This window comes from Cynocephalus volans, chromosome 8 (assembly GCF_027409185.1).
Source record: "Cynocephalus volans isolate mCynVol1 chromosome 8, mCynVol1.pri, whole genome shotgun sequence".
Classification (NCBI taxonomy): Eukaryota; Metazoa; Chordata; class Mammalia; order Dermoptera; family Cynocephalidae; genus Cynocephalus; species Cynocephalus volans.
The window spans coordinates 88,108,730-88,135,708 of NC_084467.1; the positions used below are offsets into that span (position 1 = coordinate 88,108,730).

General features: G+C 33.2%; 1 protein-coding gene and 1 non-coding gene across 2 annotated transcripts in view; one reads left to right on the forward strand and one right to left on the reverse strand.

The window, feature by feature from the left end:
- Positions 1-26,979, forward strand: part of SLC35A3 (solute carrier family 35 member A3) — a 36,720-nt gene that overhangs the window by 8,761 nt on the left and 980 nt on the right. Inside the window, exons 2-7 of the mRNA XM_063104986.1 lie at positions 7,577-7,781; positions 12,904-13,058; positions 13,131-13,253; positions 16,970-17,141; positions 20,448-20,566; positions 22,214-22,347. Coding sequence (XP_062961056.1) covers positions 7,595-7,781; positions 12,904-13,058; positions 13,131-13,253; positions 16,970-17,141; positions 20,448-20,566; positions 22,214-22,347 — 890 coding nt within the window. The 5' untranslated portion in view covers positions 7,577-7,594. The remainder of the gene's footprint in view (positions 1-7,576; positions 7,782-12,903; positions 13,059-13,130; positions 13,254-16,969; positions 17,142-20,447; positions 20,567-22,213; positions 22,348-26,979) is intronic.
- Positions 17,898-17,971, reverse strand: TRNAI-GAU (transfer RNA isoleucine (anticodon GAU)). The gene has a single exon. It is a non-coding gene; the product is annotated as a tRNA-Ile (tRNA).

Consider the following 26,979-nt stretch of genomic DNA (forward strand, 5'->3'; position numbering starts at 1 on the left):
TGGTAAGCCACTGAAAATAAGTCCATAGCCATACTCATTTTCAGATTTACCTACAAGGAACTATAGTCTATATTTGAAAAGATGACTAGAAATTATTAGTATATGGTGTTTTGAATATTTTAGAACTTAGTGCATATCTGTAATGCAAATAATGGTATAAACAACTAATTTCTCAGTAATCCTGATTAATTTGGGGGTGGTTCTGGTGGTAGTGGTGTGCATTAATGATGCATATACATTATGTAAGGTACATTTTTAAAAATATTTAAAGCATATAAAATATATGAGAATTGGCTGACAAAGCTTTGTAAAGCAAGGATTTTTGGGGTGCTACTTAATGAAAATGAGGGGTGTGTGATTAGCATATCAAATGTATTTAAATTATAGCTTCTAGTATGTTTGAAAAACCTTTTTTTCTTAAAAATATTAAAAAATTATTGGGAATGTCTTTGAACTTGAAATAAGCTTACTAGTATTTTTTGTATAAAATGCAAAAGTAAATTCTAACCAAGCCATCATCTGAACTCATCAAATACAAATGAATGAAGTATAGATGAATGAAGTTTTGTTGTACATTTCCCCCCCAAGAGGTGAAAAGAGATTTTAAAATATTAAAACCCAACTTTATAAATATCAGACATCCAACAATTCAAAGGAAAAGTGGTGATTAGGAAGCAAGTACAAGATCTATTAGGGTGACTAATCAAACCCTGAAATATTCCTTGTGTATAAGGTTGTAAAGGATTTTTAGAAGTACTAGCAGTGTGATTGCTGTATTAAATTAGTGTGATTGTAGTATATACACTCATGCACAAATATTACAATTATATATTGTTATTGTAATATACAGTAATTACTGTATGTTATACATTGCTATATAGGTAACGTTCACAATTTAAAAATTCAGATGAAACTTAGATGAAAAAATTGACATTAGATTAAGATAATTTTTGTGTGTGTGTGTTTTAGATGGAAGAGACCTGAGAAATCATATAAAATATTACATTCTTGAAAAATTGCTTAAAAATACTTGTGGTTTATATAGCATTTAGGGGCTACTTGTTGAAAAATTTTAAAATATCATAAAAAGGAAAAGAAAAGGATTCTAAATGCTCATTAGTAGGAGAAAGGGTAAATAAAAGGTCCACTTATTTGATGAACATTATACAATTGTTAATAGCAATGAACTAGGTCTATATATCAACACAGATGGCAATGCAATGCTTACTAAAACAAGAAAGATGCCAAATAATGCATACAGTTTGATGCCATGTATGTATATTAAAATATTTAGGGCTTATATCTATATACATGTATAAAAATTTTTAAAAAGTAGACTGGAAATATATACTCTGAATCATGATAATAAATTCTTCTGGGGGAGAAGGAAAGGAATAGGATTTAAAGTTGTGGATTAAAGAGGACTTTGACATTAGTTGTAATGTTTTATTCCTTAAAAGGAGGAAAGATAAGCAAATGTGACAAGATTGATGCTCATTAACTCTGGGTGGTGGAATTATGGATGTATGTTATATTCTTGTGTTCTTGTTATATTACTATATTTTTAAATTCCATTTTTCTCCCTCAGGAAAAATATATTATTTCTTGGGAGAACATTGAACTTTGTGTCCACAAGAATTTATTTTTTATATAACTAAGAAGTCCAAAAGTTTGTTGAAGTCTTTTTGGTGGGAATATGAAATGGTCTAAGTACTTTATTCTTCCTGTGCTACTAAAGTCCTGGGGCTTTAGGGATTTCCAAAAAACTGAAATAAGTAAAGAAAAATTATTGGCAGAAACTATACCAAAGTATAAGTATGTCTTTGACTGGTGGGATGATGGTTCAAAATTTTACTTATTAATAGAATTTTAAATTTTCTACATTTTCCTCATTAAGAATATCCTACCTTTTAAAGTAAATAAAGCATAAATGCTGTTTTTAAAAACAGATGAACAAAAACAAAGAAAAGCCATCAGAATGATGCAGTGTCGTTTACCTAGTAATTAGGAAGAATGCATTTTTTCAGGTCTTAGGTGTTAAGGTTTAAGTAGGGCATCTAAGTATCCTGACTCTTCTGCTATAAATCTGATATCCTTACTCACCCTAGATGGGATCAGGGAGCTTAGTAACCAGGCTCCTTAAAGGAATGCAGGCAGTAATTTGTTCACTGGTTTTTGACAATATATCATAAAAACATAAGGTCTTTGACAATAAATTGAATGAGGCTATATCTGTGAAAGAACCTAGCACAGATTCTTCTTGATTATTCATCTGTAAGATTCTTAAAGGAAATTTTTATGAAGCAAATAATAATGTGGAAACAAGAGGATTCATTACAATTGAAAGGATAAAAGGGTATTAGGTTGTAAGAGAAAAAAACGTACAAAGGACTGAAATTAAATCTTAAATGTAAAATTGTTTTAAGTGTGTTTTCAGTTAGAATGGGAAAATATTGCAGACTTTCAAATGAGGAAACAATATTAATCTTATACATTATAGAAGTGAAACATAATCTTTGTTCTGGCCGATTTTTGTATTTATGGATTTGCTGTGCATTTATAGTTTGTTTTAAGTAAGTAAACTTAATAGTTTTACCTATGTGGTATTCCAAAACCAAACTGTGTGTTTGTACAAATACTAATATCTTGATTATCTTCATTTTGAGTTTATTCTGCCCTTAGGTGGAATAGCAAATTAAGTTGTAAGTCTTTAAATGTAATCTGGTACAAATGACCATTTATTTGCAAATATTCTACTTTCCAACTTTTAAAAAAACATATATTATAAGAGACTGAGAGCATTAATAAGAACTGTATTATCATGGTGAATATATATATTGATGTTGTATATTATGTTTGGAAATAGAGAAGCATAACTGTAAAATTATACCCTAGCTTAGAAACTGACCTTTAAATTTTCATTGAAAATAAGTTAGAGAATCGCTGTTATAATAGGAAACTTATGGTTTTGGTTGCACAGAATAAACAAAAGACTTCCTTGAACAGATTTGAAATCATTGTTTGACATTTTCCCGGCCTATGGTAAATATAAGTTGCTGGCGACTTAACTCTCTTTCCATATAGAGATAAGGGCACCAGGATGTCCTGGAATTTTACAGTAGCATGTAGTGGGAGCCAGGGAACCCACTATTTAACTGTATAAGCTGATATTTCCAATTACTAGTTACATGACCTTGAACAAGTCATCTAACTTCTCTATTCACTATTTTCTTCATTTTTAAAATGAAGAGATTATATTAGATGGTTTCTAAAGCATTGTCCACCTCTAAAATGCTGTAATTTTATTTCACATTAGGGCTTTTTTGCTATTGCAGAGTCACAAAAGTGAGACAGATGGTTGATAAAGAAGTCTATATATTCTTTTCTCTAAGTTTGATCCTCTGTGTGTAACAAAGAGAAATATTCAGTTTTTTTCTCTGGAATTCAAATGAAATGCTTAAGATCTTTTTTTTTATAATTAAGTATATATTTTTAATAGTGAATATATATATTTCACCATTTAAAAAATTCATTCTCATATTCATGGTGCTGCTCTGTTTGTGTGTGGGGCATATTCAGCTGAGGGTAGGAATTGCTAAATTTAGCAAGCTAGACTTGGTGTCTTTGAGAATAGGTCTCTCTGTAACCATGGTACTCAGCCTAGTATAGGCTGTAAATAATGATTATTGAATCTGTTTGAATATTTTATATGCTATTATAATAATTAGGAGTTAAGGAAAGGAAGGATCATATATGAGGGTACTTCAAAAAGTTCATGGGGAAATGGAATTAAAATATATTAATCTTTCCATAAACTTTTTGAAGACCCCTCATATCTAGAACCATAAAAGGTAGCTTGGCTGTGAGAACTCTGAAGAGATAGACTAGAAACAGGATTTATATTCAAAGAATTTGAGGTGGGAGATGGAATCATCGAAAGGATAGAGGTGGAGTGAAGAAAGACTAACAAATTCAAAGAAATCAGAACCAAAACCAAAGCTATGAGGAAAGCCTGGTGAGGAATGCTACTATTTAGTATGTTCTCAATCTTTAATTTTTTAAATCAACTTTATAGGGTTATAATTCACTTGCAATAAAATGTACCCATTTTAAGCATACAATTTAGTGAGTTCTGATAAATGAGTATAATATAACCACTACCACATTCTTCGCTGAATATTTCCATCACCACCAAAAATTATTTTCTATCCCTTTGCATTCAACCCTCAACCCCAGCCCTTGGGCACAGGCAACCATAAATTTGCACCTGTCACTACAGATTAGTTTTGCCTTTTCTAGAATTTCATATAGAGGGAATTATATAGTACATATTGTTTTACTTAAATTTTTTTGCTCAGTATATTTTTTGAGATTTTCTGATGTTTTAGTGAGTATTAGTATTTCGCCCATTTTTATTGCTGAATAGTATTCCATGGTATGGCTATATCACAATATATTCAGTAATTCACCTTTTGATGGGCATTTGGGTTATCTTATTTCTGTCTTTTACAAATAAAGCTCTTATGAATATTCATAGTGTAGACATATGTTTTTGAATTTCTTGGGTACACTTAAGAGTGGGATTGCTTGGTCATGTGAAAAGATTATGTTGTTGTTGTTTTCTTTTAATGAGAAACTACCAAACTTTTTCAAAGCGAATATACCATTTTACATTTCCACTGTAATGTTGAGAGCTCTGTTTGCATTAAATCCTCCCCAATACTTGGAAGCATCAGTTTTTTAAGATTAGCCATTTTAATATGTGTACAGTGGTATCTTATTGTGATTTTAATTTGTGTTTCTCTAATGACTATGATGTTGAACACCTTTTCATATGCCTTTAAGCTATTTATTTGTCTTTATTGGTGAAATATCTTTTGTCTATTTTTATTTTATTTCATTTTATTTATTTATTTATTTGGTGGCTGGCTGGTATGGGGAGCTGAAATCTTTTGCCTATTTTTAAATTGGGTTGTTTGACTTCCACTTATTGTGTTATGAGAGTTCTGTATATATTCTGAATAGAATGTCATTGTCAGATATATGTATTGAGAATATTTTCTCTCATGACGTGGTTTGCCTTTCCATATTATTTTCATAGTATCTTTGGAAGAGAAGTTTTTAATTTTGATGACCAGTTTACCTATTTTTAAAGTGATGGTTTGTGCTTTTTACATCCTAAGAAATCTTTGTTTATCTTTACATGGTCATGATTTTCTCCTATGCTTCCCCCCCCCCATAATTTTCCTTTTATTGGGGAGTAATTTTTCTCAGGTCTCTGCACCAAGGATCTCCTATGCTTTTTTACTGAATATTTATAGTTTTAGCTTCTATGCTAGGTCTATGACTTATTTCTAGTTAAATTTGTTTTGAGGCAGTTAAGGATAAAGGTTCATTTTTTAAAAAATCATCTCATTATTTCAGAACTACTACTGACCTTTCTCTTTGGTGCCTTTGGTAAAAATCATTTGACCAAATATGTATGGTGCAATGGACTGAATATTTGTGTATTTCCCCCCCAAATTTGTATGTTAAAATTCTAACCCCCAATGTGGGATGGTATTAGGAACTAGGGCCTTTGGGAGGTAATTAGGTCATGAGAGTGGAGCCCTTATGAATGTGACTAATGCATTTATAAAAAGAGACCCCACAAAACACTCTCTCTGCTCTCTGCTATGAGAAGATACAATGCGAAGACAGCCATCTGTGAATTTAGAAGAAGCACCTCACCAGAACCTGACCATAATGGCACCTTGATCTTGGACTTCTGGACCCCAGAACTATGAAAAATAAATTTATGTTGTTTATAAGCTGCCCAGTCTATGGTACTTTGTTATAGCAGCCCAAACTGGCTAGGACACATGGATGTCATTCTGGACTGCATTCTGTTCCATTGATCTGTATTTCTGTCCTTATGTCAATACCAGTCTTGATTACTATAGCTTTATAATAAGTCTGGAAGTTTGGTAGTTTAACTCCTTCAATTTTGTTCTTCCTTTTCAAAATTGTTTTCATTGTCTAGGTCCTTTGTATTTCCATACGAATTTTAAAATCAGCTTGCCAGTTTCTACCAAAAAGCCTGTAGGAATTTTGATTGTGAGTGAATTGAATCTTTTGATCAATTTGAGGCAAAGAATGTGATCTTGGGTGGGGAAGCAGTCAGCTGACCACACACTCTGTATTAAGTCCTTCCTTAAAGGAAGATCTGGGTGGAGCATCTCCATGTCTGCCAATTATGATGGTTAATAGTGTTGTTCAGACCTGATTTTTTTTTTTTTTTTTTTTTAGTCTAATTGTTCTATTAATTACTGAGAAAGGTGGGTTAATTAAGACTGGATTTACCTGTTTTTCCTTTAGTTCTGTTAGTTTTTGCTTTATGTATTTTGAAGCTATGATTTTAGGCACATAAACCATTTATAATGGTATGTCTTCCTGATATATTGACCCTTTATCATTATGCAATGTCCTTCCTAGATTCTAGAAATAGTTCTTATGCAATGTTTTGCCTGATATTAACATAGCCCCTCCAATTTTTAGTTATTTTTCTCATGGTATATCTTTTTCCATCATTTTACTTTTTAACCTACTTGTGTCTCTATATTTAAAGTAAGTCTCTTAGAGTAATACTGAATTACTTTAGGAAAAATACAGGAACTTTGCAACTACTATCATTAGGTGAAGCTGGATGAAGGGTATGAGAACTCCTGTACTATTTTTTTTAACTTCTATGTGAGCGTAAGATTATTTCAAGAGTGTTCATAATTGCTTGTTGCTACATTTTTATGATAGCTTCTTTGAAATTCTTGTCTGATAATTCTGGCATTTGTGACATCTCTGTATGTTGTCTGTCCTTACTCATTCAAGCTGAGATTTTTTTCTGGTTTTGGGGATGAGTATGTTCATTTTGGCTTATATCCCGGACATTTTGAGTATTCTCATTATGAGACTCTGGTTCCTACTTAAATCTTACATGTTAGTAGACAGCCATGGGTGAGGGAGGAAGGATACCACCTCTTTGTTGACATTTGCCTTGTGCCCTGTGGTCTCTGTGGCTGCAGGTCCTTGTTAGAGGGGGAAGGGACAGCACTTTTGCTCTCATTGGTGCAGGGTGGGGATGTTCAGCAAGGCTCAATCCTACAGATCACACAGAATCCAGTTGAAAAGGTTCTGGCCTGCAGGACTGCTGTCTTCTCAGTCCTTTGGTTAGAGAGAGTGGGTTTTTCTTGAGGCTTTTTGTTGTTGTTCTATGCCTGTTGGCAGTTGCAGGTTGTGAGCTACTGTAGCACCCAGGGTGGGATACATAGATGACAAAACATCTCCAAGGGAATTCATTGCTGAGTCATCCCTCAAGACCTGAGGTCTCTAGCCATTTTGCCTTATTTTCTTCACCTTTCAGAGTCTTTCTGGTAGTTGCATTTTGTCTTTGGTATAAGGTTTTTGGTTGTAATTAGCAGGAAGAATAGAGTGGAATGAGCTTATTCCATCTTGTCTGGAACCAGAAGTCTCTTGTTTTTTAATATATTAGTTTCTGTGTCTTATCATTTTATTTATTTGCCCTGTTTATTTTGTTTTTCAGGCACATGAAGATAAAACAATGTCTGCCAACCTAAAATACTTGTCCTTGGGAATTTTGGTCTTTCAGACTACCAGTTTGGTTCTGACAATGCGTTATTCTAGGACTTTAAAAGAGGAGGGACCTCGTTATCTATCTTCTACAGCAGTGGTTGTTGCTGAACTTTTGAAGATAATGGCCTGCATTTTATTAGTCTACAAAGATAGCAGTGGGTATCTAGGTTTTTTTGTTTTTAATCAATGCAATTTATTTAATTTACATATATATATAAGTATATACTGGTAACTACACATTTGTATTCTTGCATTATCTAATGCCCTAGTATTAAGAATATTTCAGTGTATTTTAAATTTTATTAATTCAGCTTTAGTCTAGAAATAAAGGAATTTTATTGTAATCTATATCATGATTCATGTCTTCTAGTTAATGCTGTAAATATGAAACATAGTTTCGTGCATTTATAATAATTTGAGAATAAGAGTAATTCTATAATTCTGTGACCGTTAGAATTTTAGAGTCATAATATTTTTTTACTAAAGTAAAGGCTTTTTATTTAATTGGCTGCATTGATTAGTTCAGCATGACTGATTTGACATAGTTTCTTTAAAAAATTTTATTGAGTTATAATTCACTCATTTAAAGTGTATAATTCAATGGTTTTTTGGTATATTTTGTTTTTAATTTTTTTAAATTGTACTAAAATATATATACATAACATAAAATTTGCCATTTTAACCTTTTTTAGTGAACAATTCATTGGCATTAATTATACCCACGATGTTGTACAACCATCACCATTATCCATTTCCTGAACTTTTTTATCACCCCAAACAGAAACTCTGTAACAATTATGTAATAACTTTTAATTCTCCCTTACCCCCAATCCCAGTAACCTCTAATTTTTGTCTATGAATTTGCCTATTCTAGATATTTCATATAAGTAGAATCTTATAATATTTGTTTTTTTATGTCTGGCTTATTTCACTTAGTATAATGTTTTCAAGGTTTATCCATGTTGTAACATGTATCAAAACTTTATTCTTTTTTATGGACGTATTAAGTTTGAGACCACCTATAGGAGTATTTTGTTGTATGGATATACTACATTTTGTTTATTCATTCATGTGATGATGGATACTTGGGTTGTTTCTACCTTTTGGCTATTGTGAATAATGCTGGGATGAACAATGAATAATGCTGTAAAAGATGTACACGTATCTATCTGTTCAAGCCCTGCTTTCATTTCTTTTGGGTATATATTTATGAGTGGAATTGCTGGGTCATATGGTTATTCTGCGTTTAACTTTTTAAGGAACTGTCAAATTGTCTTCTTCAACAATACACCATTTTACATTTTCACCAGCAGAGTTCTAGTTTCTTCACATCCTCACCAACGCTTGTTATTTCCTTTCTTTTTTTTAATTATAGCCATTCTAGTAGGTATGAAGTGGTATCTCATGGTGGTTTTGACTTGTATTTTTCTAATGACTAATGGTGATGACTTTTCATGTGCTTATTGGCCATTTGTATATCTTCTTTTGAAGTACCTCTGATATGACTTGCTAATAGATTGGATATGTAAAGGTCAGAAAGAAGGAGGAATCTACTTTGAGAAGTAATTCCTAGCTTTTTAGATTAAATTACTGGATGAATGGATGCTGCAATAAATGATATACGGAAGATAAATTTGGAGGAAAATTAGGAGTTCTCTTTGGGATGTTAAGTTTGAGATCACCTATAGGTATTGCAATTGAGATGTCAAATAGTACATTATATGAATATGGAGGTCAGGGATTTGTCAGCTCATATATTGCTTTTAAAGTCAAAGATTAGATTAAATAACCTAGTATATGCTAGAAGAGAAGAAGGCCAAAGACTGAGCTCTGTAGTATTCCCAATATTTTTTTGAGGTCAGAGTCAGGAAGAGGAATCATCAAAAGAAGACTGTGAAGGATTCGCCAGCAGCATAGAAAGAAAACATGAAAATATAATAGTAAAGCTGAGAAAGTAGTGTTTTTTTTTGACACTAAGGTCTAGATGAACAGAAGTATCTAATGCATTTAATATTATGGAGCCAAAGATACCTTTGATGTGAATAGTTGCATTCAGAGATATGATAAAACCAACTTTCAGTGAACTGAAGCACACACACAAAAATAAATTCGAAGTGGATTAAAGATTGACATTTAAAGAGCAAAACCTTAAGACTGATAGTGTGTGTGTGTGTGTGTGTGTGTGTGTGTGTGTGTGTGTGTGTGTGTGTGTGTGTGTGTGTGTGTGTGTGTGTGTGTGTGTGTGTGTGTGTGTGTGTGTGTGTGTGTGTGTGTGTGTGTGTGTGTTTTCATCCATGGTTCTGGCTCCCCCTGCCTTTCTGTTTTAGAACTGGCCTTAAAGAAATTCTCTGACCTACCTTGTCTGATTGTAGGTGACCCCCACTTTAGGAGGGGTCCTGCCCCATACCCAAGAGAAGAGAGTTCTGCAGAGAGGCCAAGAAGAATCTGAACAAACAGGCCTTGCTGTGTTTCACCACTTTCTATTAAAATTAGATCATACCCTTTTTGTCCGATCACATTTCTGCTTGGTTGTCTATGCTTCAGTCATGCCTATGTAATGAAGCGTCCATGAAAACCCAAGAGTACAGGGTGTAGAGAGCTTCTGGGTAGCCGTACACATGGAGGTTACTGGAGGGTGGTGTGCCTGGGGAGGGCATGGAAGCTCTGTGCCCCTTTTCCCACACCTCGCCTTATGCTTCTCTTCATCTGTATCCTTTGTAATATCCTCTATAATAAATTGGTATGTGTCTCCCTGAGTTCTGTGAGCTGCTCAAGCAAATTAATAGAGCCTAAAGAGGGAGGAGGGGATCATGGAAACCCTGATTTACAGCTGGTCGGTCAGAAGTTACAGAGACTTAGGCTTGTGACCAGCATCTGAATTGGGGGACAATCTTGGACTGAGCCCTCAACGTGTGGGATCTGACACCATCTCCCGGTAAATAGTGTTAGGATTTAATTGAATAGGAGGACACCTAGCTGGTGTCCACTGCAGAATTGCTTGCTTCCTGGTGGGGAGAAATTTTCATGCATTTGGTCACAGAAGTCTGTTTTGATGATTGTTGCTGAGTAAAAGTATAGGAAAAACAGTTGTGTTTTCTGTATATGTTCGAAAAGACCTTGGTACTGTGAGTGATTTCAAACAAGGTACAAAAAGGGCTGGCCAGTTAGCTCAGTTGGTTAGAGCATGGTCCTGATAATGCCAAGATCTAAGGTTTGATCCCAGTACCGGCCAGCTGCCAAAAAATAAAAAAAAGATACAAAAAGCACAAATAAGCCATAAAAGATAAAAGAAAAAATAGATAATTTGAGGTCCATTAAACATCTATATATCAAACAAAGTGAGAAGACAAGCCACAGATTGAGAGACAATATTTACATTGCATGTAACCACCAATAATTAATAGCCATTAAGGCTAGATTCACATATAGTCAAAATTTACTTTGAACATTGTTTAAATCATGTATAAAATTCAGCATAATATTGTTCTCAGTGTGTCTGTCACTACCAGTCTTTCTATCATTAGTGGAACAGGGCATGTATTTGAGCATCTGAGGAAGAATACTGTAAATGAACACTCAAAAATATAACCAAAAAGGACAAATAATAAATATCTACATTCTGTCAAAAAAAAAAAAAAAAAAAAGCCAGAATTACAAAGAACTCTTCCAACTCAGAAAAAGTACAACTCAATAGAAAAGGGGGCAAAGGATATAAATAGGCAATTCACATAAGAGGAAACCTGAATGGCTAATAAATTATAAAAAGATGCTGAACCTCACTAGCAATCAGGGAAATCACATTAAAACCAGAAGACACAATTTCACTTTCCTCAGACTGGCAAAAATAAAAAGTCTAACAATAACAGGAAGTGGTAAAGATGTGGAACAACACCTTCCCTAAAGTGCTAGTAAGAAAAATATGTGACAGGATTAATTATTTTAAAATTTAATTTTAAAAAATAATATTTTAGTTTTTTTCTGGTAAAACTAAGAAAAAAAATCTTTCAGTATCTTTAGTTTTATGTATGTTTTTTGGTGGCTGGCCAGTATGGAGATCCAAACCCTTCACCTTGGTTTTATGAGCACCGTGCTCTAACCAAGTGATCTAACCCGCAGACCAAAAGTATTTATCACTTTTTGTTTTCTGGTAACTTATTATTTTAGTTAACAATTTTTTGACTTCTTTTGAGGTAAGGAAAGGGTTGGTACCAGGTAGCAATATTTGAAGGTTTTTTTTTTTTTTATTTTCATAATCAAAAGTGAAACTTTTCATAATAAAAGTGTTCCTATTTTATATTGGAAGAGAAAATCACCTACAAAGTGTCATTGTTGGCAAAATAGGGTTCCTTAGAATTTCTCTTTTCTTGAGGGGTTTATATATCTTTTAAAGTTCTTTGGACATTTTTTGTGACTGATACTGTAGGTTGGCTACCTCAGAGTTCATTTCCAATCTCTTTTGTCCCTTTCCTAGCTCTAATATGGGGGAAATAAAGGAAAAGTCTCAATTTACCAACTCCCTTGCTACTAGGGGTAGCTATGTAACACTGTTTTGGTCAATGAGAGTCAAGAAGATGCCTTTTAGTCTATTTCTTCTTCCTCCTCCTTGCTGCCTGAAACAAGAACCAGAGATGCAGCGATAATTTGATGACCTTTTTTCCAATAATCATGTAGACAACAAATGAAAAGTATGGAGGTAACAAGTCAATATATATAGAGAGAGCGAGCCTGGGTCCCTAAGCTGCTGTAAAAGCTTTGAATCTGGACTCAGGCTTTGTCAGACAAATCCCTATGGGATTGAGCTAGTGTTAGTTGGTTTTTCTTTTGTTTACAGCCAAACCCACTCCCTAACTGATTTACCTTCTTTTTATAATTAAAGTCTTCTCAATTGTTAATTGGCATGAATGGCTGCTGATAAATGGAATGCACAAGATATAAGTTCTTTTATAATGTTGCTACAGTAAAATAACACTTGGTTAACAAATTAATACTTTGAGCTTTTGGTTATCATAAATATGTATGTGTATATATGTGTGTTCATGTATATGTATGTAGATACACATATATAATCAATTTGATTTTATATTAGAATGAAGGAATATAAGGATGTGCTCTTAATATTCTACCTTATGATATTTATCACTTGAACAATTAGCATTATAAAGATATATTTTAAACCTAAAAGTATCTTAACATATAGCTTTTTTCTCAGGTGAGAAAACTGAGGTCTTGAGAGTTACTTAATCACTGATTTTTCCCATTTTGTGTGTTTTTTCCCAGAATGTAGTCTAAGAGCATTGAATCGAGTACTACATGATGAAATTCTAAATAAACCCATGGAAACACTTAAACTTGCTATTCCATCAGGGATATATACTCTTCAGAATAATTTACTCTATGTGGCACTGTCAAATCTAGATGCAGCTACTTATCAGGTATTTAAAATACATTTCTAATAGTCCTTTTAAGGAAGAAAGAAATAATAATATTGCTTCTTTCTTTTTCAGGTCACATATCAGTTGAAAATTCTTACGACAGCATTATTTTCTGTGTCTATGCTTAGTAAAAAATTAGGTGTGTACCAGTGGCTCTCCCTAGTAATTCTGATGACAGGAGTTGCTTTTGTACAGGTAACTATTAAAGATAAGTATACCTTTCATTTTAATCATAAATAAGTTTCAAAACCTTATTTATTTTGCATGGAGAATATAGTTCTATTATTTGTTGAAGTAAATGTTTAATCCTCACAATTGACATATTTTTTGAGGATTTCCTTTGTGCAAGATATTATATTGGGACTGTAAGTGATATAAATAAATAAATAAAAATAAAATGATCTGACCTAAAGAAATAAACAATCTAGTTAGGGAAATAAGATGCTGCACATAAAACAAAGCTGATTTTTACTAGATATCTGGAACATTTGAGATAATTAACCACTCCCTTCTTACTGTCTGTCAGCTTCCCTGATACCATTCTTTCCTGGTTCAGATATCTAATGATTTTTTATCAGCTTCCTTAATGTCCATATTGGTTTTCTTCATGGGCTCCTCTTCCTTTCCATATTGGGAGTGCTTGTAGAATTGTTATTTCTTCTAAGTTATGTCCATATTTTTGGAGATTTCATTCATTCTGTAGGTTTTTATTAACATTTATATGTTGGGCCGACCCCGTGGCTCACTTGGGAGAGTGCGGCGCTGGGAGCGCTCCCGCCGCGGGTTCAGATCCTATATAGGGATGGCCAGTGTGCTCACTGGCTGAGCAAGGTGCGGGCGACACCAAACCAAGGGTTGCAATCCCCTTACCAGTCAGAAAAACAAAACAAAAAAAATCATTTATACGTTGATGACTCCTCAATTCATGTCATCAGCTCTAGTTATCACCTGTAGTTTCAGATTTGTGTATCTAAAAACCTTTTGGATATCTTTGCTTGGTTGTTCAATAGGCCTTGTAAACTTGGCATATCTAAAATTAAACTTTACCTTTTCCCCACCAAACCTGTTGTTGTTTCTATTTTTTCCAATCATTATTTACTCAACCTGGGAACTTAGACTCTTTCTTCTCCTGTACATCCAGTCAATCAGTAAGACCTTACTGATTCTACTTTCTAATACTTTTTTTTCCTCGTCTGTCTCTCTACTATCACTTCCCCAGTTCATGCTTGCCTTGTTTCTCATGTGGTCTTTTCTTCCTAACTGATTTTTTATTCTTATCTTACTCACCTCCCAAAATCCAGACTCCACTTAGTCAGCACTGTGGTCTATCTGAAAACAAATTCAATCATGTCACTTTCCTGCTATCCAGAGGATCCCCATCACATTCCCAAAAAGTGTTTTATGTATGAGGATACTTCAAAAAGTCCATGATTAAATTGAATAAAAAGATAATACAAATCTTTCCATGAACTTTTTTGAAGACCCCTCATATATCTTGAAGAAATATTTTTAACATTTATTTTAAATGGGTTTTATAAAAATGTAACTGGCGTATCAAACCTATATTTTCATAGATATTGCTCAGGGTAAGCTAAAGTAGGTATTTGTATTAGTCCATTTTTGTGTTGCTATAACAGAATACCTGAGACTGGGTAATATATAAAGAACAGAGGTCTATTTGGCTTATGATTCTGGGACAGCTGCATCTAGTGCAGACCTCAGGCTGCTTCTACTCATGGCGGAAAGTGGCAGGCAGCTGGCAGGTGCAAGCAGATCACATGGCGAGAGGAAGCAAGAGAGAGAGGGGAAGTGCCAGGGTCTTTTAAACAACCAACTCTGGCGGGAACTAATAGAGTGAGATCTCACTCAGGCCCCAGGAGAGCATTAGTCCATTCATGAGGGATCCGCCCCCATGACTCAAACAGCTCCCAACACTGCCACACTGGGGATCAGATTTCCACATGAGTTTTGGTGGGGACAACATGTCCAAACTCTATCAGTATTGTTTCAAAAAGTGAGGTATTTTAAATTAGAATATCAAGTACTAATTTAAAATTAGTGGAACATCGGTTTGGCAAAACCACAAAGATGATAGGCAAATAACTGAAGCTTGAGGGACACTGACCTACAGGATGAATCCCAGAATTGTTATTATGACACACTGGACCTTGTGTTATGCACCTATTGCTCCAGGCTAATTTCTGCTGCTCCACATTTTCTCGCTCTGAATTTCTACAACTGAACTGCTTAGAGAGGATGTTTTGTGCATCTGTGCAATCATGCCTGCAGTGCCTACTCCTCTTTTTTTTTTGCCTGGCTAACTCCTACTCATTCGTTAAGACTCAGTTATTACCTCTACCAGAATATCTTTCTAACATCCCAGGCTGAGCATTTATCCTTTTTTCTCTGTTTCTATAGTACTTTGTAGATATCTTTTCCATAGTACTATATATTAAAGTTAAGTGCTTATTTGTATGTCTATCTTTACCACTACAACTTAAGATCCTGGAAGGCAGCAGCTGTGTTTTTCACTGCTCTTTTCATTTCTAGTGCCTTATTAGCAAGATTTAAACATAGTTTCAGATCAGGAAAGACAAATGACATTTGTTTTTACATGATTAGTTGTCAACTGATTTTATACACCTTAGTACAAATCACTTTTGGGAAAGCTTCAGGGAAGAGGTGTGATTAAAATTAGGTTTTGAAAGATAATAGTTATAATGAAATCTGAATACTGAACACTTACATGCCAGGCACCCCACTCAGTGCTGCTCATCCTGTATTATTTCATGTAATATCTAACTATTTAAGGTGGATATTATTCTTTCCAACTTACAGAAGAATTGAGGCTCAGAGAGGTTAACTAAATTGCTGAAGATCACAGATCTAGTTATGGCAGAACCAGAATTAAAACTCCTTAAAACTTTTCCCACTCTTTGTGTTTCGGTAGGTTTGAAGTACCAGAAAAAGCATTACAGAAAAAGGGATATTAAAAAAAAAATTTTTTTTTTTAAAGTGCAGCTGTGGATAAGCAAAACATAGGTTAAGGAATGATAATAAACGTCTTTGAGGAACAAAGGATTGACAAAAGATGTGGTAAAAGATTGAATTACAAAATACAGATTGGTACCAAGTTATATGTGGTCTTCAGTACTGAGGTAGAAGCTTAGACTTGATTGCTTTAAGCTATAAGACCTCTCTGGAGATTTGCAAGGGAGTGAGGCATATCAGAGAAATCCTACAGGCATGCAAGGCCGATTGGTGGGGAGAAAGACCGGAGAAATGGAGAACAGGCAGAAAGCAAGATAGGACCTAAACTGGCCAGTTAGTTGGATTGCAGTATCCCAAAGCAGTGATATAAGAATTGTTACGAGGGAAGAATCAGTATGAGTTTGAAACTAATAAATATCATAGGGAATGGAGATCAAGAAGATTAAAACACTTAGGTTTGAATGGTGGCATTTTAATAGAAATAAAGGTATTTGAGGTATATTGTTTTGGAGAGGGATGAGTAAATTTTAGTCACATTGACTTTAAGGAAATAAGCTTCTGGACAGCAGCATTGAAATCATAGACGAGCTCAGAAGAGATATTAGTACTAATGTTTGTCAACTCTCCAGGCTAAAGGGAATTGGTATAAACTGTGCTATAGAGCCGCATTGTCTAATGAAATGTAAAATATTTATTATTCTTAGGGTATTTTTGAAATTAAAAAATTTGTAATAGTAATATATATTATCACTGTAGAAAAAAAATATCAAATGATTCTAAGACTTTTTTTCAAAAGCTCTCTGTAATTCCCAAGATTGATGTTTGTTGCATTTTTATCTTAAGGTCTAAGAGTGGGTTCTTAATATGTACTTTATAAAATATAGGAATTAAACTTCAATTTTACCTTTATTTTTATTCAGTGGCCCTCAGATTCTCAAGAGCTTGATTCTAAGGAACATTCAGCTGGCTCTCAATTTGTAGGTCTCATGGCAGTTCTCACAGCATGTTTTTCAAGTGGCTTTGCTGGGGTTTACTTTGAGAAAATCTTAAAAGAAACAAAACAATCGGTGTGGATAAGAAACATTCAGCTTGGTAAGTTTTAAATGTTTTAGAGTTATTTTAAAAAGTAATTATATTGTTATATTTAAAGATTTCTGTACATCTTTAAACAAATAAGCCTTGCCTAAAATCTGCTGTTGATCCAAATATTTGGCAATGTTTTTGCCTTTTAAAAAATTTTATTTTAAGTGAATAACTTTTATACAAGAATATGGAATTTTAGGTCTGCAACATAAGGGTGTAGCCTGTTTCTGTCTTCACCATTTGGAGCCTTAGTAACTTTATCCTTGATTGCCACTTCTTTCCAAAAATGTGTTGCAAATAACTTACATATTTTATTCCTGGAAAAGGGGCTTAATATACTTAAATGGAGGAAGTTTGAAATGAACTTTTTGTCTTTTAATATGCCTTTCTATTTCCAAATATTGTGTTTTAGTTCTTAAACACTGCAGCATTTTTCTAACTGAAGGTAAATAGTTTAAAAGAAAAAATAATTCCACATATTGAAGGTTTGCCTTTGAACAAATATTTAAACTATTTATGGTATTGTAAAATTTAAATCCTCATACAAAGATTCTAGCATTTCATATTTCTGGATATACTTATTTTGGATGATGCTATATAGAACTGCTAATATGAGAAGCATCTTATGGCAGATCAACACATTCTGTTTTAAGCCTCTATACTTGTGATTTTGGGGCTTATCTTTGAAACCACTATTATTCTTTCTGTCTATATCAACTTAATAAGTATATCATATCTCTGTTTTTTTTTTTTTCTTTTTGCGAGTGGCCAGTACAGGGATTGAACCCTGGACCTTGGTGTTATCAGCACCACACTCTAACCAACTGAGCTAACCAGCCAGCCCTATATCATGTCTCTCTTGATCATCAGTCATACAGGCCCCTTCAGGCCCTAGACAGTAAATTGTCTGTATTCCTAATGGCCTGTATTTTAAGTCAAACCTTCCAAATTTGATTTAAGTCTATCCTTCCAGTTGTTTTCAAGCAATGTGATAACAAACAGACTAACCCTTTATTTTATCACATAAGATTTAAATTTCTCTGTAAAATCTGTAGAAATGTATCAAGGTGTTCTTTTGTTTTTTCTTTAAGAACATTCAAGGTAAATATTTTTAAAGCAAAATTTAATAGGGTTCTTTGTGCAGTTTGTCTAGAAGGCAAGTTCACAGACCTGAAAAGCATTAAGCAGTTTAATTCACCATTTTAGGAAGAGTGTATCTATGGCAGAGTGCTTAGGAATATTTGGTTTTGAAGTCAGGCTACTCAAATCCTGATTTCATCACTTACCACCTATGTGACCTTAAGGAAGTTACTTAACCTTTCTCTGCTTCCCTTTCCTCATCTACAAAATGTATTTAATTATAGTACCTACTTCATATGTTGCTATGAGAATTAAATGAGATACTACATGTAGAGGGTTTATAATAAAGCACCTTGCATATAGTAAGCAGTAATTAATGTCTGCTATTTATATAAATATGCAAATATCAGAAAAAGAAGTATTCAAGGTTTGTGTGAGTTACTTACAATTTTCTTGAATTGTAAGATAAAAATGGAAGACAAGTCAGAATTCATGATTCTATGGCAATTCATGGATAAGAATATTCTTTGCTTTGACCTCACATAGCACAGTGCTTATGGAAAAAAATAGTAAGATGACTGAAAGTTTTGAAAGGATACTTAACTAAATTATAGTCAACTCAAAATTACAAGAACAAAAATTAAAACAATATAATAGCAGCTTTCAAACATCACATTGTCAAAGATTAGCAAATTGATAAGATCAGTGTTAGCCGGAAAGTGGAGAAACAGGAATACTCCTTGCTAGGAGTATAGATTGATATAAAACCTTGTTGAATCTCAATTTGGAATGTTTACCAAATTTTTAAATAATTGTAGGCTTTGATGCAAGAATTTTACATCCAAATAAGAATTTATCCTACAAGAGTACAAAGATAGATATCCAAGTTATTCATTTCAGCATTGGTAATAACAACTGTAAAACATAGAAAACAGCATTTAATGGACTGACTAAATAAATGATCAATATCAAATAGTATAGTTGTTAAGATCATGGACTTCAGAGCCACACTGCGTGGATTTAAATCCTGAATCCACTACTTACCAGTAGTGTGAACTTGAGCAAGGTATTTAAACTCTCTGTGCTTTAATTTCTTCATCTATAAAATGGCATAAAAGTATCTACCTCATAGGGTCGTAGTGAGTTTACATAAAGCACTTAGAACAATTCCTGGCACATGGTCATCCATACAGTGGAATATTATGCAATTGTTAGAATGCAGTAGGTCTGTACATACTGACATGTATGACATGTATGTATCCTTCTGTACCTTATACATATATTTAGTAATTTACTAATTATCGATTTTTTCTTTTATAAATTTTTAAAAACTTAATGCCATTGGGAGTGTTTTTGTAATTATATGCCAACATTAATTTCATGTTTGAAATCAGACATTAAAAGGATAGAGCTGGCATAAATTAAAGTTTAGAGCATCTTACATCCTTTTTGGTTCCTTTCCATTACGTAGTACTTTGATTATTTGTGGCTTTATATAAAAAAAAAAAAAAAATCACTTTACACCTGCAATCTTTTACTGCATATATTTCAGAGACTACCCATAAGATGTGGTCCCTATAGGCATCCGTTTCTTTATTCATAGCCTAGCAGTGCCTCTGGAAATCTCTTCGATCCAATATTCATGTGATAGGCTATGTAGTAGAGGTGAGGGATTCAGCAGTGAACAAGACATAGTTTCTGCTGTCACTGAGCTGACTTTCCCTAACAGATTCTGATGTTGCCGAAGACTATTATTTATTTATTTCCATGATTTGGGGAGATATTAATGATTATACTTTCAAAACTCCTTAAAAACACATACCTGAGGTTTTATATTTGCATGTATAAATGTGAATACATGAAAATCTAGACCTAGCAATAAGAAGATAGAAGTTATAACAACATGCCAAAAGTGAGCATTTTACAAATACTTGAATGAGACAACCATATAGTTTATGCATTATATTATTTTACTGCTCCAAAGTTGGTAATCCCTTTTCTTTTTTATATTCTATGGATTTGTCTTTTTATATTCTTGTATCTTTGTCTTACAATCATAATACAGTACTAAGTATACTTTTGTTAAGTTTATATAAACCAAATAAAAATTTTAAAAAGTAGTATAATTTTATCAAAAAGAAAAAGTTAAGTATAAAACTATTTGGAATGTCAATGGAAAAATATCTCATCAGACAAACTAAATGACATATGACATAGACTTTACATTTTTTTTAGGTTTCTTTGGCAGTGTATTTGGATTAATGGGTGTATACATTTACGATGGAGAATTGGTATCAAAGAATGGATTTTTTCAGGGATATAACCAACTGACCTGGATAGTTGTTGTTCTTCAGGTAAAGCATTTTTTTTCTTCAGATAATGCATTTAAAGTCTTATATTTAATGCTTATAAATTTTATTTTAATATAGAAAATCAAAGTAGCTACTGATGTGAAAGAAAAAGATCCCTCCCGTTAGTGCTCTCATTGTATCTAGTTTATTCAGGAAAATTAAAATAGAATTGGTCTTTATGCCCTAATGAAAATTTATTTTGAAATGAAGTCATGAATGAATTTTGTGGTTTTTAAATTTAACATAATGAAAATGCCAATTTAAGAATAAAATAGTTGAAGCTAAGGGCAAATATAACTTCTGATTTTTCTACAACTCTTACCATTGTACAGTAAGTCTGTGATCAGCTCATTAAGACCAAAGAAGCAGATCTAGATATTTAATTCTGTGACAGTTTATATAGCCTCATATTATATAGTACATATTGGACTATTCCTGTCAAATTACTTTGGTTTATATACAACTTGAAATTATTCAAGAGCTTAGTAATTAATTTCATCATGAAAAAGTACTTATTGAGTACTCTAGAGGATATAAAAATAAAGATACAAGTCACTGCCCTCAGAGCCTTCTGCTCTCCTAGAGGTATTTGAAGCTATATGGAGCAAGGTTCCATAAGGTAGGTGAAGGTGGCAGAGGATAGTTGTGTTTTGAAAGCAGGAAGGATACTTCTGTTTTTAAGAAAGGAGAAAAGGACACAAGGATAAGTGAAAACTTGAGAGAAAATTTGAAGTGGAGATAGGATAAGTCAGGAAAGTTTATGTATAACGTATTTTATCCTAGCAAAGATGAGAAGCCATCTTCCCTTTAAGAAGGGGCTGAAGATTTGAGCAAAATAGAAAAGATTTGGTATAACTGGTATGAGGGATTCAGTAGGGAGTAAAAAGATGAATGACAGCATCACCAAGAAATATTGGGACCCAAATATTTATTTGTAGTGAGCTCAGTTGGCTTAATTCATGATTTTTTTTTATTAAATAGAGCTTCCATTGTAGAAGAGGTATAGTGAAAATTATTAAGGTTGGTAACCCAGATTAGTACGCTGATAAGTAACACTTGGCAGAAAACAAAACTATGTAGTATAGTAAAACCCTATTACTGAAGTAACCACAACTTGGTAGAGAGATCTGATAGAAAGTTCTTTCTATACTCTTAAAGAGCACAATTAAAGTTTTAGGAAGAGTAATCTGACAGCAATGAGAGGTGGATTAGGATAGAGAGAAATTAGAGGAAAAAAGCCAAGTTAGGAGGCTGTTGAAAGGCTAGTAAAATAACTTTTGAGTTACTTTATTTTTACTTAAAAGTAAAAATATCGCACTATTTCGAGAGACTAAGCTCCGCACATTTGTCCAAACAAGTGATGTTTAATTGCTAAATTGGATGAGGATTGATGTTTTATACATATATGGTCAACTGCATTATAATAAACTGCAGATTGTTCTAGTAGTTACTTTATCAGATGCATTTTGAAATAAGATGACTATTGTACAAAACCTAGAAGTCTATTGGTAATAAGAGATCTTTAATATAAATCACTACAATGGGATTAAATTTTAGGACAAAAGCCTAAAGCTTCATTGCATAATGAAATTGTTTTGAAAAGCAGTTTTATATGTTTATTTTAAAAATAATCTTTTAAAACTTCTGCAGGCACTTGGAGGCCTTGTTATAGCTGCTGTTATTAAGTATGCGGATAATATTTTAAAAGGATTTGCAACCTCTTTATCCATAATATTATCAACACTGATATCCTATTTTTGGCTACAAGATTTTGTGCCAACCAGGTAAAATATTCTTTTCTATTTCTTTAAATCCCCAAAAGTTTTAGAAAAATAAGAATTCTTTATAAGATCATCTGTTAAATTTTATTCTATTACAACTTTTGAAGAATCACTGAAATATAATAAAAATCCATTTAACTATTTTTTAAAAAACGATTTCAAACTAAATTCCTGAAAGATCTTCCACAAGTGTTTAGTACAAATTTGGCTGGCCAGGATTTTACCAATAAATCTGAGTATTTTTTCCCCCAAAGTAAAAAGTCATGTAAAAAAGTAAGTCATATAAAGTCATAAGTCATATAATGACATTTTTAAATGCAGAATTTACGTAGCTAAAGGCAGGAGAATGAATGGCATTCTGAAGAAGATAATCTTATTAGTTTATATAGAGAAAGTGGCTCATGAGAAAACTCAAATTAGGTGATTGCAGGAAGAAGAGCAGTTTGGAAAGGAATTGCAAAAGGAGTGATAGGTAAGGCAAGATACCCAGAACTGTGTAATGTTATGAATGCCAAGGGAGAAGACAGAATCAAGAATTGAGTGTAATGAATAATCATTATAGTTGCTGTTGAAGGTTCTATTGTTTTTTTTAATTATTAATTTATAATCCCAGACTAATGGAATTATATTTTAATGGCTTCTAAGATAGCATTCTTGGTTTTCCTCCAAGTTTACTCCCCTCCTGATTTTCTCAAACTCTAAACTTTGGAATTTGCCAAGGATCTGCACTTACTTTCTTGGTATCTCTATTCTCATGACTTTAAATATCATCTATACAAGTATGCTAACAATTCTCATTTATATTTAATTCCAGGCTTATATGAGGGTACTTCGAAAAATTTGTGGAAAAATGGAATTAAGAGAATATGTATCTTTCCATGAACTTTTTGAAGACCCTTGTATGTCTGCCTATTTGACATTTTCACTCTAATGTCTACTAGATATCTCATTCCCTGTCCTTTTCTGGGTTTCCCTATTTAGTAAATTGGCAGCACCTTTATACTTCCATTTGCTTAGGCCAAAATCCTCCTTGACTTAGATAGGAACACAGTTTATACACAATAACCTAAGAGAAGGCAGTGTCACTATGTAGGAATATAAATAGGTTTATAAGAGTAGGTTAAAGTGTATGGAAGTTCTGTGCTTTCTGGTGAAGTAAGAAGTAAGGTCATCAGCTTCTCTTCATCTTTCTGTTACATATTATTCTTTTTTTTTTTGATGGCTGCTGGTATGGGGATCCAAACCTGTGACCTTGCTATTACAAGGCTGTGCTGTAACCAACTGAACTAACAAGATGCTCTTACATCTCATTCTAATCTAGAAACAAATCCTGCCAACTCTTCCTTTTTAATATTTGCAGAATTTGACCATTTCTCACAACTTCCACTGCTAACACCCTGGTCCAGGCTACCTTCATTCTCATATGGATTAAGGAAACAGTTCCCTGACTTGTCTCCTTTTTTCTCTTGCTCTGTACCCCCAGTCTTCTCCACTCAGCAATCAGAATGATTCTTTTTCACTGTAAATCAGATCATATCACTGCTCTGCTCAGAAGCCCTCTATTTCCCATCTCATTCAAAAGTTGTTGTTGGTCAACAGCCTACATGATTTGGCCCTCAGCTACTGCTCTGTACTCATCTGAAACTCCTTTCCTCTTCACTCTTTTATGTTTTTAAAGCTATATTGACCTCATTGCTATGGTTTTTAATTTGTCTTCCCATCTTCTTGGAATACTCATCATCTACATATTCACATGGCACACTTCCTCACTTCCTCAGGTCTTGTCTCAAATGTCACTTTTGTATCTAGAGACCACCCTAAATAAAAGAGCACCCCCCTCCACTCCAACCTTCTTTCCTTCTTTCTTCAGAAGATTTATCACATCATCTGATATGTAGGTAGGACTGGTACTTGGCACATAATAGGTAGTCAGTATGTTTGCTGAGTGAATGTTCAAGATCATAACATCTTAACACAGCTGGTAAAATTCATTTGTGTTCTTGAGAGTTAGTGAGATAGGATTATGGATGGAATTTGGCAGTAGAAAAATATAGTATGCTCTTTATATTTCTGTACTGAACATTTATTATTTTAATTCTTGTCTAACAACCTGGACAATAGATATGGGACATGAATGTTAAGATCTGTATTTTTTCTGAGACAAAAATCTTAAATTATTTCTGTTTTCAGCTTGGTGTGGGAATGAATCACTTAGCTGGTGAGACTAGCCTAATGATTAACACCTATATCTTAATGATGCTTCATTAGATGAAGAAATTATGTGCTTTATTGTTATTTGAGAATGTTTGAAACTTGCAGATTTTTAGGGTATACTTGAAAAGACAAATCTTTTTCAAAAAAATTAAACCTCATATAAGGTCGGGGGAGTTAACTTTAAGTCTTTGAATCATGCCAGGAATATACAAGTAAATGAAGTAAACAAGTAGAGGGACAAAAGATAGTAGTCAGTCAATAAAATATATACTTGCGTGTAAATTCATGTTTTTGAGGGAGTTTAGATAAAGATAAAAGGAGAAAAGACAATGATACTGTTATTACTGAATGAATGAGTAAATGAATGAATGAATGTTTTGAAAATATGCCCAGGAAACCAAGCCAGATGGAGAAGATGAATTATTTTTTCAAAATAGATAACTAAACCCTCTATCTTAATGCAATCTTACTTTTGTGAAGAACACGTGTTAAGCAATAATTTCAGTAAACTTTTCTCAATCTTCATTCAACTCTATTCCAAATATAGTAATATATTTGCATTTGTTATCTAAATTCCACATCCTGAAACTTTTCTTTTTTTTCTTTTGTTGCTTCTCTGAAGTGTGGTATGCCTATACTTTCCTTTCTGATTGTCCCTCTGGTACATGTCAATCCTCACTCACTCCCTTGGACATCTCATTCACTACCATATCTTATCTGTCCTCTCTATGACAAGTCCCAATGTCACCTAAATACTAGATATCTATTTTCTATTTTCTACTGACTGCTAGACATCTCTACTGATAATATATCACCAATACTCACTTTCCTAACATTTTTCTTGTGCTCAATATTTGCTTATTGGTATTACCATCCTTCCATTTAGGCTTGCTTATTCTTTTATGAAAAGTTTATTAAGTGCTCACTGTGCCTGCCAGTCATTGTGCTAGGTCCTGGGAAAAAAAGGAGTGCATGAAGGAGACACAGTTTCTTGTCTTCAAGGAGGTCACAGTGATTGGAGAGACAGACATGTGAATAAATAAATTATAACAGTATGATCAATACAGCAATAGAAATATATATACAGTTTTATTAGAGGGGTCTCAAATCCTTGAAATAATCATTAAATTCTGAAAATATTTTTCTAATTTTTTTTCTAACAAAAGTTTTCCTTTCAGTACCACCTAAAAATTGCTGGCTTAAGAAGCAGGGAGGGCTGGGCAATAATCTCAGTTGGTTAGAGCATGGTTCTTAATAACATCAAGGTCCAGGGTCCAAAGTAAATAAATAAATCATTAAACCACATATATAAAAAATAAAAAAATTTTTTTAAAGTAGGGATTTCTTGACATTATTAGGTATTCAAGTAGATCTAGATCTTGTTAGAGATATCATAGAAGGGATTCCTACACTGATCCAAAAGGTTGGATCAGACAACTTTTCAGTTGAGCATGAACTAAGAAAAGTTCATAATAACTAATGAAGTATCCTGTCAAAAGCTTATCCAAAGCCTAAAATAATTAGCAGATATCCCTATGGTAGTGATTTCTACACTATACATTACAGGAGGTTGAATGTTATATTAATCTTATATGAATAACTGCACCCAAGGCTTTTGAAAAGTTGCCCATTTGCATCAAGTCAACACTAGTTATTAATCATAACAGGTAATTATTTATTCAGCTCCCTACATACACACACACACATACACACACACACACACACACACACACACAGGGCACTGGGGGTACAACTATGAATGAAGAGCACATGGTTGAGCAGGGGAGCAGACATAGAAGTAATGCATTATTTAATAACTGTGATAAATGTTATATAGAGTAACTCTGCCCAGGGGAGTGAGTCTTGGAAATATTAGACCTGAATTGTTATGAATAAGCATTTTCTTGTGAAAAAGGAAATTGCAGAGGGAATAGCATATACGAAGGCACTGTCATGAAACGGCACATTGTGTTCACCTAGTGGAGTTGCAGAACTATAGATTGGGTGGTAAAGTGTGGGAGATGAAGTTGGAGGGACCATATTATGAAGGGCCTTTTATGTTACAGTAAGGATTAGTGATCTTTTTCCTTTACAGAACAAGTTTGTTTTTTTTTTAATCAAGTGAGTGACTTTGAACTGTTAATAGAAACTTTAAAACCAAGACTAATTCATGTCTCTCTAACAGAATTTTTTTAAATGTACATATTAAAAGTTAAGATTGGTAGTCTAGTTTATATCCAATTTAAGTTCATTTCCAGTTTATAGTAAGGTAGATTATATCTATAGATAGAATAAAGAAGAAACTGGCATTTAATCTAATTTCCTTTTGTAAAGCATCCTATAGAAATCAGTCCTGCGTTTTGTTTATTACTACCTTAGATTTTAAATGGAGCTTTATTTCGGTATAACATAAAAGAATGA